This window comes from Carica papaya, chromosome 9, assembly GCF_054855325.1.
Source record: "Carica papaya isolate Zhongbai chromosome 9, ASM5485532v1, whole genome shotgun sequence".
In the NCBI taxonomy this organism is placed as follows: Eukaryota; Viridiplantae; Streptophyta; class Magnoliopsida; order Brassicales; family Caricaceae; genus Carica; species Carica papaya.
Genome location: NC_142317.1, coordinates 7,629,659 through 7,643,570, shown reverse-complemented (window position 1 = coordinate 7,643,570; position 13,912 = coordinate 7,629,659). Strand labels below are relative to the sequence as shown.

General features: G+C 35.3%; 1 protein-coding gene across 2 annotated transcripts; it reads left to right on the top strand.

The window, feature by feature from the left end:
- The first annotated feature begins 3,298 nt into the window (after positions 1–3,298).
- On the top strand, positions 3,299–11,994 carry DGK1 (diacylglycerol kinase1). Of its 2 annotated transcripts, XM_088211053.1 has the most exons (8): positions 3,300–3,553; positions 4,060–5,644; positions 8,171–8,537; positions 8,813–8,889; positions 9,615–9,734; positions 10,309–10,473; positions 11,112–11,249; positions 11,523–11,994. In XM_088211053.1, exons 2-8 carry the CDS (start codon positions 4,490–4,492, stop codon positions 11,670–11,672), a joined length of 2,172 nt encoding a protein of 723 aa, XP_088067179.1. In that variant the 5' UTR covers positions 3,300–3,553; positions 4,060–4,489; the 3' UTR covers positions 11,673–11,994. The 2 variants fall into 2 exon arrangements, with proteins under 2 accessions (XP_088067180.1, XP_088067179.1); XM_088211054.1 differs by lacking the exon at positions 9,615–9,734 and having other exon boundaries at positions 3,299–3,553.
- The last annotated feature ends 1,918 nt before the right edge of the window (positions 11,995–13,912 follow it).

Below are 13,912 nucleotides of genomic sequence, written 5' to 3'. Positions count from 1 at the left end.
TTTGATCTGGGCCATCCGTTTGGGCCCGTGTGGGCCGATCTCGATCGTTAGATCTCACCTATTTGGAAAATAAATCAAGATCGTCCGATTAAAGGCACATGGATCATTCGATCAATTCCTCCAATAAGCCTGAATCCTTTTCCCATTCCCTTCCGTTTCTCGACCATAGGCTATCTAACATATTTTCGGTGCAGGGCAACTAAAGAAAGCCCGCGACTGCGGGGAGAAAGCGACGAAGCTACCGCACTAAAAAACCTGAACCATCGGTAAGTTTATATTTTTCTCTTTTCTTTTAACCAACAGAAGCCACCTAACCCCGAATTGTGCAGGTTTTCACCCAGAACGGGCTGAAACTGGCCTGACTGAGAGGAGGAGCAGCTGTAGACGATGGAATCGACGGTAGAGCACGCACTGCTGCCGTGTCGGAACCCTTAAACCAACCCCCAATGAGAATTTTGACCCTTTTTGGCTTTTTTTTTTTGTATTTCGTGATATTTGACGTATGTTTTATTTTTAACAGAAAAATCTAAGAAATCTAGGAACTGAGAATTGTCAGAAAGCATAGTGAAAAAGTCAATCTTTCAGACACTGACTCAGAGTAATAATTTTTTACTATTTTTGCCTATTATGGTTAAATTGAAGCTAAACTAATAATAAATAGAAATTTTAGTTAATCTGTGGTCATTCAATTAATTAAGTACAGGTGGCCAATAGAGCAAGTAACCGGTTAGTCTATACATATTTTGAGTTTAATTGCAGTATTTATCTCTTCAATCGTTTATTTTGCTTATTTATTCACTATTTTGCTTATTGTAATTTATTCACTTTAAATATATGGCTAGTATGGTAAGGTTTCTCAATCTATGTTGTCCGGTCACTATAGTATATATAATATGTTTATGTTGGTTTGATGCATCCTTAATTCATGTACCTATCTTAAGAATATGCATTCATATGATTGTGATGTACGGGCCCCTTAGGGCTAAGTAGTAGATAATGGAGAGCATATACGTGAATAATAGTGTCTAATAAACAGGGTTTACCGGGTGCCCAGAGAAAGAGTGTACAGACTTGGTGCATAGGGTGAACCCTACCATATACATTACCCTCGGTCGAATGGGGTTGAAAAATCACATACCAAAAGGAGTTAATAATTTTTTTGATTACACTCATACCGAACGGGGTATTGAGGCAATTGTATATTTAGCGTCAATTATCGGATAAGGTATGAAGACGATCGATTGATTATTAGAATGAATATTTAGTTCACGAGTAGTGGAAACCCCTATGGACCCTCAGCGGTGCCGATAGATAAGTGAAAATGATAAAAGTTAATTACTATTAGTCTTTTAGAATGCGTAGTATAAAATACTATTCTGATTCTTATATTCATAAATAATATTTAAGAATTTACAGATGAGTTAAGAAAGTAACTTTTTCATTTAAACAAGTTTATTTAAAAATGAGTTCTTTTGGTTGTTTTATGATTTCTACAAATTTTTTATTTTTCGTATCGTTGGTAAAATATTGATATTCTTACTGATTTAGTAGAGTTTATGCATTTATCATTAACTATTTCAGATCAGGACGACCAATATCCAAATTCTAAACAACAAAAAAATTAGCAAAAAGGTACATAAGTTTTTAGAATTACACTTTTCTGTTTTTTAATTTTTTTAAGGAGCATTTTCATAACTCTATTTGGACATTTTAATTAAACTGTGTAAGGAATATAACCCTAAATCTTAAACTGGTTTTGCAAAACTGATAAATTTTAATATTATTTATCTAACTATTTTTGAGCTTTTACAATTATTTTAAAGATTAAATTATATTATTATGAGTCTAAATTTCGAGCGGGATATTACAAATTAAAAATCTATATTTTATTTGATCCAATTTAAGACCAATTAGTTATTGAGATCCTTTTTTGTTTGTCTTGTTGTATTCAAGAAGATGTAAGAAAAGACTTTTTGCATGTTTGAATTGAAGCGAGTTGGATTATTGTTGTCCAAAGGGCAATTGAACAATTATGCATGTCCGTGAAAGAGAAGTAAGATTAGAAGCATGATTTTGAGACCAATAACATGATAGCTTAATTGTAAAGAAACTTGAAGGTATAAATATAAATCTCATTGCAGACATAGAGTTTGTTATTTTATAAATATATTATAAATTAACAAAGATCAATTTGTAATACTTGATTTAGTAACACTAATAATTTAGTTAATTACCATATTGATAGAAATCTGATAACTATATTAGATTTAATTTTAACGAATTTATTATATTTTTAGGCAAAATATTAAAATATAATCTAATTTTTTTATTTATATATAAAAAAATAAGAAGCGAATTTGGTGGAGGCAGCCTCATAGAAGAAAGAGAGGAAAAACCTTAATTAAAATTAATTTTGTTAAGTCAAATATGTTAATGAACAATTTGTATTGACTCAATAAAGTTTATTTAAATATATTTAAGCTAAAACTCAAGCCCAATTCGGACTTTGAGAAATGTTTATTTAGGTGAGGAAGTAAAACTCAAACCTAACATATTTAGTCTAAAACTCTGTAAAAATATTTATTATATGTCGATAAATTAAATATAATTTAATAAATCACTAGTTTTTATATTGGTTTAGACATAATTATAAAAAAAAAATATATATTTAATTGACTTTAAATGTTATATTTTAGTCTTAAAGTTTTTATTATAATTTAGTTTTTAAATCTTTAAAATCATTTTAATTAAATAATACTAATATATTTTTTTAAAAAAATTCTTACTAAATTAAAATACATTAAAAAAAAAATCATAATCCACAATATTTTATCAAGAAACACCCGCTCATTGCTATAACAATTCTTGATGATGCATATCAATGTTAGCTGTTGGAATCAACCAAAGTTTTTCTCGTAATTAACTTATTATTTTATTATATTTTCTTAAAATTTATGAATAATACTTAAATTTGTAGATAAAATATTATTTTAAATATATATATTATTTTTTTTATCTAGTAAAATTTAATTTTTAATAATATTTTTAAATAATATGTAGTAAAAATATATTAGGGAAATAATAATATAATATATTTTTAAATATACATATTAATCATTTCACATTTTAATAAAATGCGTTGAAAATATTTCTCAACTTTAAATTCAGAATCACCAAACAACCAAACCCAATTAAGAAATTGGGACACGTGGCCGCATCTAAATGATTTTGTTCCTGCCACGTGGCACCGAAAGTATATTCAGTATCTACGCGATCGACCTCTCCAGACAAATACTTTTTTGGCTGAAAGAATAGAATCTTTTGATTATTACACAAATTTCGAAAATTTTGAACGAATAATCAGAAAAATACTGAAAAAGCTTTTTACTTCTTCTTTTCGAATATTGTCTTCTTCGTGCTCGGGTTTTGCATCGGTTCCTCTATTTTGGGTGCAGATATTCTCTCTCTAGATCATCCCCTAGGGTTTGCGCGGATTTGTCGATCGGGCTCTTTTTCTCCCTTTGTCTCATTGCCTCATCAGGTTCTAGAGCTAGTAAGTCTAATTTCTCTTTTCTTTTTGAATTATTTTGCCTCTCGTTTTCATGCATAGATTGATCATAAATCTGTTTGGTTGGTGACAAATTGAGGGAACATAATAGGAAATAATTCTCGGTCTCTTTCGGTTTTTGATTGTCAAGGATGTTACAGGTTTTTGTTACACTTGCTTCACTGTTGAGATTTAGTCATTTTCAGGATCTGAATAATGAAATTATTTTGAGATTTCCTTTTTGTTTTTAAGTTCTAGTTTTGGGAAACTAACAGTGAATATCCCTGTAATATCTTGTTGCGCTTGTATTGATATCCGGAACTAAAAGGATCAGTTCGTTTGTTTATGCTCTATCATTGTTAGTTTGTTCCTTATCTGGTGTGTGATCATGTTGAAAATGGATTGGATTGGTTGCGTCATGAAACGCTTGAATCATATTATGTGAGCATCAGCTGTGCTACTATCAACGAGCAATGGTAACTTTAACCAAGTATAATTCATTCTTTCTGCAGGAATTTTTGTATTCTACTTTTGGTCTTGATCAGCATTCAGGGTTTTTGGTTACCGACGTACAGCCTTCACCCGTGGTTTGGATAAGCTAAGCGGACACATCTAGTGGTTCTAAATTTCTACTCATTGCACATGAATAAACAGGAGTTTCTGTGTTTGTGGCATATTTAGAGTTCATTGAGGAACTATGTGCAGTCCAGTCACCAGTGAGGTGATGAGACCTGAATATGTTACCTAAAATTGGGTTTAAGTGGAAATCAGTTAGGAATTGGAGTATCCTCTCTGCAAATTTGATTGATATACCTATATTTTGTGACATTGTTGTTGTCTCCCCTACCTCTCATGAATTAGATTGTTCCATGAAAGACAACTAAACGAAGAATGTTTTATTGCTACTAGCTTGCATTTGTAGAGTGAAAAAGTATATATCGAATGGACGACGATAGAGGGATGGAGATTTTTCTTTCCAGTTGGAACAGCAAAACGCCTGCTGAAATGGCCGAGTCTCGTGTCTTATTTATCTCTGTCTTTATTGCTGCCCTAGTTGGTATTTTGACTATAACTTATACAGCCTTCCAGTGGAGAAGAAATATTAATTTAAGTTGGATGAAGGCTATAGCAAGATCAAAGAAAAATCCAAAGGCTAGACATAAGGTTCCTGTTGCTCCTCACAGTTGGGTTCTGGAATCTATATTTCGTGGAAAGAATTTAAATTGCTGTGTATGCTTAAAGTCAATGTCACCTTCTCAAGCTATGGCAGCAGCAGACAGTTTCATTCACCGTTGTAACATTTGTGGTGCAGCGGCTCACTTAGGTTGTTCGTCAACTGCACACAATGATTGCAAATGTGTATCCATGATTGGATATGAGCATGTGATGCACCAGTGGTCTGTTCGGTGGACGGAGGTTGCAGATCAGCCTGATGAATCTTCTTTCTGCTGCTATTGTGAAGAACTGTGCAGTGGTTCATTTCTTGGCGGATCCCCTATCTGGTGTTGCTTATGGTGTCAACGACTTGTACATGTGGACTGTCAAAATGCTATGTCAAATGAAACTGGTGATGTTTGTGATTTAGGTCCATTTAGAAGGCTGGTGCTGTCACCACTCTATGTCAAGGAATTGAACCGTGGTTCACCAAGTGGATTTCTAAGCTCAATCACACATGGGGCCAATGAAATTGCATCTTCCGTACGTGCAAGTATCAGAAGTCAGAGTAAGAAGTACAAGAATGCTAATGAGCCTTCTGTTGACACAGGTAATAGTGGTAGCACCTGCGATACATCAGTAGAAAACACAGCTGATACTCATCAAACTGTCAATTGTTCTCATGTAATGGAGGAAAAATGTAATGGAAATTCTCCACATGAGAATGGTGATCATAAAATGGAAAGCAAACCTAGTCTAAAGAGAAGTGGGTCAATTAACCAGAAGGATGAATCTCAAATTTTAAGTTCAAAACAAAAATATGAGTTGATTGACTTACCTCCTGATGCAAGACCATTGTTAGTTTTCATCAACAAAAAGAGTGGAGCGCAACGTGGAGATTCCCTTCGCCAGCGTCTTAACCTTCTTTTGAATCCTGTCCAGGTTTGATTATCCTAGCTATAAATTTTGTCTTACAGTCCATTTGATGCAATTCTAGTTTCATTGCTAGCTAATGCCTATACTTGATTGTCATGGTGGTCTTAACATGAAGAATATATGTAAGTTACCACCATCCTTTTCTTGAATTCTTTAGAAGCATAATCCCATTCTTACTCCTTGAAGTAGGAATTGGAGGTTCCAACCTTGGAAATGAATGTGAGGATGAGGTAACTCAAATGTAAAAAATATTTTATCTTTTTTAGAAAAAAATATTCATGAGCACCAAAGGGTTGCAACTCGTATAAAAAAATATTTATCACTCTAACCACATGCGAATTAGGCCCACAATAAGGCAGTTGATGCTTAATAAAAAGACGTAGTGTTTTGAACCACAAATCTTTAATTTTATCAAAATTATAATCTGTACCCTCAAAATCCCTCCTATTCCATTTTTTTCATATAGCCGAAGAAGTAACCAAATTGATGAGCCTTAAGGACTGCCTATTATGTTTAATGCCTTTCCATGCCAGGCTCTCTAACTAAACCTGCCATAACCCAACTCAAGCCCAAAAAACAATATGCTAGAAACCAAAGGTGGTGAGTGAATAAACACCAAAGGATGAACTGATTATAAGTCGAGCACCCCTTCTACACATATGACAACTGTTTGCCAGGATTTTACCTCTTCTAATCAACGTGTCCAGTGTCAGAATACATTCCCGTACAGCTTCCCAAGTAGAGAGTGGTATGTAGGAGTTCCCTTCACTTTCTTCACTGATTAGCTGGGATTTTCTCTCACAACCTCTCTTTTTGTCAAATGCAAGTAATACGACTTGACAGAGAAAAACAATTGGAATTTAGTTTCCAAATTTGTTCATCCTCAAGGCCACTGACAACCTCCACTAGGGAAAGACTCTGGGAAACCTCAAGTAGTAATCAAGCTCCCAATCATTCAAGTTCCTGGAAAGATTGACTATCCAACTGCCCCTATTAGAAGACCCCACATAAGACTTCTTAACAGAAATAGCTTTGTTTTGAGCAACGACAAAGATAGAGGGAAACTGCAAGGAAAGTACCCCTCCAACCAACCAGACATCCCTCTGAAAGTTAACCTTTTCCCCAGACCCTACTTTCCATTTGATACAATTATTTTTTTGAAATAATCCATTTGAGACAATAATGAAAGACCCCTTTTTTCCATATTAATTCTTTTCCACAGTCCAACGCCATGGGGGCCCCTAGGGCTTTGGCCTACCAACTATAAGCATTTAAACCATATTTTGTCATAATCACCTTTCTCCAAGAACTATTTTGTTCCCTCATGAACCTCCAGAGCCATTTATACTTATCGTTTTAAGCTAATCTAGATATAGGCATGTCAATTAATTAGGAATAGAGTAGGAGTTGAATCATATAAGTCCTCAGTAGTTTATCCTTTTCTTTTTTCTTAGGAACATTAGTAAGGGATCCTCACTTAAATGGCTTCGATTTATCTCCTTACCTACTTATGGGTCCCAAATCTTTCTACAAGCATATGACCAAGGATGAAAAGACTGGTACTAGTTTTCCATTTAGAAAAATTTGGGGGGTTAAAGTCCCTCCCAGAGTCACTTTCTTTGCATGGGAGGCTGATAGGGTGCATTCTGACCATCGTCAAATTGATGAGAAGGGATAAGATTGTGGTGAATGGTTGTTATCTTTGTAAAAGCACTATGGAGACCTGTAATCATATACTTCTGTGATGTCTGGTGGTGTACAAGCTAAGGTCAGAGCTCTGCACTCAACATTCTTCGAATCTGATCTTCCCGAACTAGATATGGAAGCTGAATCTGCAAACGGCTTGGTATCATCATGAATAAAATCTGTGTTGATGGAGGTTTTTGCTTCCCCTGTCAATCTTGCGTATTTGGGTGTAATAGTAGTTGTTTATTCAAATCTTATATTGCTTTTTAAATTTAGTTAGGCAAACAATCTTTCCCTCCAATAAGTGTTGTAGCCACTGAGCTTGTAGTGTTATCTTGTAGCCACTGAGCTTTGTTTCAGTTCACTTTATTTAGCTTTTTTTTTTCCAAGGAAATTATCTATAATTAATAGTATCTTTTTCTAATAGGAGAAAATCTGGAGGATGTTGTCGTGTCTTCTAATCTTAATTGAGGTTGTTTCCCACGAATAATCTACCTGGAGCCCGTTGTATAATGAAAATTGCGAATGTATGAAATTTTATGAGTATTGCTTGTGCCCAGCTTTTACTTGGAATCATCTCATAATTGATTCTGAGTGTGTTCAGAGTTGCCTATTTCTTTGACATGCTTTACATTGTTTCCCATCCTCTTTTCCTCTGCCCTTTTTTCCTGTCATTTGTCAGGTTGTGTGTGTGTCTGAATGTACTTGCACAGCATTTATCTTTCAACTGGTTTATACACAAGCAGGCTTTAAATTTGTTATCAATGGTTTCACGTACAGTTCTGCGGTGGCTTTACCAATACCTCTCTTCTGGCTTTTTATGGTTCTTGTTGAAATTTCATGCAGGTGGTTGAGTTGAGCCCTGCACAGGGACCAGAAGTGGGACTTTTCCTGTTCAGAAAAGTGCCTCACTTCAGAGTCCTCATATGTGGAGGAGATGGTACTGTTGGCTGGGTTCTGAATGCCATAGACAAGCAAAACTTTGTCTCTCCTCCTCCAGTTGCCATTCTCCCTGCTGGAACAGGAAATGATCTAGCTAGAGTACTATCCTGGGGTGGTGGTTTGGGCTCTGTGGAGAGACAGGGAGGTCTGTGCACAGTGCTGCATCACATAGAGCATGCTGCAGTGACCATTCTTGACAGATGGAAAGTAAATATTTTAAATCAACAGGGGAAACAACTCCAACTCCCAAAATTTATGAATAACTACATAGGTAAAGAAAACTATGGCTTAATATGAACTTCGCTTTATATGGAGTTTCAACCTTTACTGATTTTGTAATGGTCAAAAAGTAGTATGTCTTTTGGTGAGATGGTGGATATGTTTTGGTATATAACAGATCCAATGAGGTAAATATCATTTTAACATGTATGGTGATTTCATGGTCTGGTGTTTGATTGGTTCCTTAGCCCTTACAATCAATCCAGCAGTCTTACAATAATTTTTTTGTGCTTTTTTAGATGCTAAGTTTTGTAAGTTTTGTTGCAGGGGTTGGATGTGATGCAAAGGTTGCTCTAGACATTCATAATCTAAGGGAAGAAAATCCAGAAAGGTTTTATAATCAGGTATTAACAAATAGTAATTATAACAAATTTTAACTGCTTCCCAAAGCGGAGTATCATGCCAAGGCAACATAATCAGCTGTCCTCTAAGTTCTAACTAGATGTCAGACTAGATTCCTTGGGGTTCGTGTTTTAGTGAAAGGAGTTCTAAGATAGAAATGTGTAGTAAAAGTAGTAGTTAGTTGTTCAGATAAACAACATTATTAAATTATAAATTGTTTTCTTCGTAAAAGAAGAGAGAAATTGTAAGGTGTAATAAACTTGGAATTCTTGTTATATATCGTGATATTTTGCAAGTTTACTGGTCCATATATCTAATTATTTGGGGCTCTTGGGAATTAGCTAAAGCGATAAAGGCAGAGAGGAGTTTGGGTTAGGTATGGAATCCCAAAAAAAGTAATCATTAAGGTAAATCAATAAAATAAACTATGCTGGACAAATCTTCATTATATCTATGCAACTAATATTAAGTAGTTCATGAAAGTCTTTTTCATTGAGTGCGTCAACTAATAACACTGTAGATCATCTTCCACTGTGAGGGTAAATGAAAAATCTTTTGATGATATCTTTTTTCATATGGAGCACATACGTGTGCACACATTGTCTGATTTGAGAAGTTTCTACTCAACTAGGTACTCAGCCTAGCTCAGAATATTATTGTCTCTTTCAAGTAATCCCATCTCCTCTATCCACTTTCCTTTAGCTTAAGCACTCTTGTTTTGCTGCAGTTTATGAATAAAGTTCTTTATGCTAGAGAAGGTGCTAAGAGTATAATGGATAGGACATTTGCAGATTTCCCTTGGCAAGTCAGAGTGGAGGTGGATGGTGTTGAAATAGAGGTTCCTGAGGTGAGTATCCAAATGTTATAAATGATTCAGGAATCATAAATCCTCTCTAGTTCTTTGAAAATGTCGGTACAATGACTTAGGAATGAGAAATCTTCTCTACTTGTTTGTAAATGTCAGTATAGTCTAGTTCTAGATACACATTTGAGACTCTAATGGAGCTGTTGATTAGAACTCCACTGACTTCCACTCAAGCTTTTGAAGAATTGATGGGTGAGAAGAATCTGTGTAATGCAATTTGTTTAAAAGTGCGAGCACATGTTTTACAAATTGCTAATTTTTTTTTTTCTTAAGGTTGTGTCTTTATTACACTGGTTCTTGTTGTTTCAGGCCTGTATAAACAAAATGAATAATCCATGCAGCTTGCTTTTCTTTTTCCCATTACTTTTGCACCCTTACATCTGTTTTTTGGGTACATTCTGAAGTTTATCTTTCCCCCCCTTCGAAGTGGTTTTCCCTTGCTTTGGACTTGAGATGAATTTATGTTGTTGATGCTTCGTAACTCTATATCTTTAATTTGCCTTTTGATTTGTCAAATATCTTATTCAATTCATGTTTTTGTAATAAATCTTTGCAGGATGCGGAAGGAGTACTTGTGGCAAATATCGGAAGCTACATGGGTGGCGTCGACCTGTGGCAGAATGAGGATGAAACATATGATAACTTTGACCCACAATCCATGCATGATAAAATTCTGGAGATTGTAAGCATATCAGGAATGTGGCACCTTGGAACACTTCAGGTGATATTATGGAAATCCTTTGAATATTTAAAACACGTGGGCTTGGTTTCTAACTCAAGTGGTAACTTAAGATACAGGGTTTGCTTAGTAACTTAGCAGAACATGGCAGTGCACTTAAAGTGAAGTTTAATCTTGTGCCTGAAACCAGAAAACTCAATTGATGCTGTACAAAATATTTGATTTAATGATATTAACATTGTATTTGTAAGAAGACCACATTGATTTAGAAGAAAGTTCACCAAGAGATATATGCCTTGAAAAAGCACTAGAGTCCTGTTTGGTTAAATTTCCATTCTAATCCTTCCCTATTATTTCACTTAATTGTTAAGTTATCTTGAAAATATATATTTCAAGTTTTAACCACTTATGTTTCCTCATTGGATTCTTTGGGGGTAGATTTCCAATTCTCAGGAAACATAATAGGAAATAAATGGAAACTAAATTAAATTAAATGTGCTTTAAATTTCTCTGATTTGATCATGACTTTGATTTCTTTAATAGTTATAATTTCTTCATACCTAACATTTCAGGAAGCAAAGGGGCAAGCTTATCAACTTCTTTTTAGATATCTTTCAATTTGAATTCTTGCAACTTTTTGGATAAATATGTCCTTGAAGTGCTGTTTTGTATGAAACCAGGTGGGGCTTTCTCGTGCTCGAAGGCTTGCTCAGGGACAATCGATTAAAATACAACTTTTTGCTGGATTACCTGTACAAATTGATGGAGAACCTTGGTTTCAGCAGCCATGCACATTAGCCATAACACATCATGGGCAGGTTCTCTCTTTGCTCTTTTTCTCACTCTTCTAATCCTCCTCCTGGTACCAAATCTGTGCAAATTTAGCAGCTAACTTGTGTTTTTTTGCACTTTGGGGGTGGGGTGGTGGGGGTGGGAAAGGAAGGGAGGAAGTGGTTGTTCCAACTTTTTAATTTCCTAAACTTGTTAATCTTTTCTTCCAGATTCCTAAATGATAGACAAAAATGGATTTAACTATTCTCCTTAGAACGTCAAATTATGAAATGTTTAGTTTATTCTTCTGTCTTGGGCAGGCCTTCATGTTGAAGAGGGCAGCTGAGGAGCCTCTTGGTCATGCAGCTGCCATAATCACTGATGTGCTTGAGAATGCTGAAACCAATCATGTGATAAATGCTTCTCAAAAACGAGCTCTCCTTCAAGAGATGGCACTCAGGCTTACATAAAAGTTCCTTGTTTACTCGGCTCCAGCTCCTTTTCCTGCATGTTTTTATGTTGCATATTAGCTCCTTTCGGGTTTGGGGCAAACGTCATGATAGGTTTCTGGGAAAGTGTTTTTCTGCTGTAGCATGATTGTATATGAACCTTGTATAACATTTGTGGCAGAAGGGGACCTCACCCAAGAAGGGATTTTGCAAATTTTGTAAAAAATTTAGTCAATGACAGTTTAGCAAGGGGTTGGCATTTACTGTTTGTAGTGCCTTTTGTTTATAAGATTTCTCCTGCGGTTCACAGTTTCTACATAAATGTATTGCGTCATTAGTTTGATTCTCCTTTTCCAATTTAATTTGTCCATGATGAGGCCCCATACAATACAAATTGCTATCTGTCTCTAATTAAGTATAGCAGTAATGTACTCATGTTATGCAATAATTTGATACCTGAAGACTCCGGAGACTACCGAATAAAGTTTGTGCCAGAGAATACATGACTCCGAAACATCAGGACATGGAGAAGAGACAAGATAACTGAACAGGTCGTCTTTTGTCTAGACATGAATATTTTGAAAAGGTATGTATTAAAAAACTAGAGGATGCATTCACTTATTTACAGTTTATTGCTTCTGTGCTTGCTAGTGACTAATCATCTATAGGTTTTTCCTACAGGCAAGTTGCTTTTATTATGCTTGATTCTATAGGAGTCCTCGTTTGGCTTTCTTCCACAGCCTCACCAAAAACCCCTTTGTCACTGGCCCTGCAGTTGCTGCCTTTCTTCTTGGCACACTCACGCGACTTCCAGAGGTGAGCTTCGAGCAGGAGAGTCTCTTGGGTGTCTTTGCAGTGTCCTTGGAAATGCGATCGAGGCATTTTCGGTACAAAGGGGACTGCAAGTAACAGAGAAAAGCAGGGGAGGATGAGCCAGTGGATCTCTGCATAGCCTTGTTTAGTTGATGGGTCACAGCTTGGATCTCAAATGAGTCATAAAAGATGCCGCCATCATAGTGAGGGCTCAGCCTCAAGATTCGATTCTGTGCCTGACCATGAACTTTTGGTGCTGGGCTAAAAGGTTTGTGTGTCTCCTCTTCATGCCCTGAAACCTGTCCCATCTTTTGTTGTCTGGTTTTTCTGGTTCCGAGCTGCTATGGGTATGCGATGGTTTGTGTTTAAACTAACAGTTACTTCCATTGTAAACAATGAGGGTCATGGATTATAATTATATTCATGATTAACTAGAAAACTACTTTGTTTCCTACGTCTTTGGCATGCTGTCCACATGGATTCTTGAGTTATGTCAAAGATGACACAAACGATTCAAATTCTAATAATATTTTTTTAGGCAGAATTTCTGGATCTATGTTTCCACCTTCTTCCAATAAATATATAAACAAAAGCTTAATTTAATGTTCTGGGGACAAAACCAAAGACATCTTGGCCTTTCTTGTTATGTGTCATATTGAGATAGTCCTTTATGCTTTGTTCATGTACATGTATTAACTATCAGTCACGGATGTAGTTTGAAGAGATTTAGTATGATACAACTATCATGTCTTAGTACTTCTCTTAATCTGAAATTTTCTCTCTAATTGAATACAATAGATGCACCCGAGTAGGTGATTTTGTTTCCTAACAATTCACCTGTCCTTGATTCTTGTCTGTCATAAGAGATGTTCCTTTCTGCTTGTGCACATTTATATGTAGATCAGTTCTCGTGATACTATTATGGAATTTTAACCATAAGTTGTGATGGAATTTGAAGTGATTTACTTTGAAATAATTATCAGGACAAATTATTTCTCTTAACGTGAATATTTTTTTAATGAATAAAATAGTTACAATGAGTTGATGACTTGATTTGCTACCAGTTCATTAACATGTATGCATAATCTATTGTATTTACTACCAATTCATTAATGTTCATGCTTTTCTTCTAACCTAAAGGTTGGAAGGGGGAAAGCTTAGCCAACTCATTTTGAGAATAGATACATGTTTTCTTCCCCTTGAGAAGTTCAATTTTGAGTTATATTTTGTAGGTCTGTTGGCACATTCTCTTTGACAAGCAAATTGTCAAGTTTTTCTCCCCTAGTGGCTAAAAACACAAAAACGAGTTCGAATCCCTAACTTTTATACTACCGCCCCGTAGTTATCAAGATAACTTTTTTTTTTTTTTTTGGTTGGTTGGTTGGTTATTGTATCCTATGCAATGCAGATTTCACTGCTCAAATTTCTGAGTCTAACAGGATTCCGGT

Bases quoted from the DNA above. Each gene is read 5' to 3' on its own strand.
- DGK1 (XM_088211053.1), top strand. From the start codon at position 4,490: ATGGACGACGATAGAGGGATGGAGATTTTTCTTTCCAGTTGGAACAGC. The intron at 9,735-10,308 runs GTGAGTATCCAA...AAATCTTTGCAG, and splicing joins TTGAAATAGAGGTTCCTGAG to GATGCGGAAGGAGTACTTGT. The intron at 11,250-11,522 runs GTTCTCTCTTTG...TGTCTTGGGCAG, and splicing joins CCATAACACATCATGGGCAG to GCCTTCATGTTGAAGAGGGC.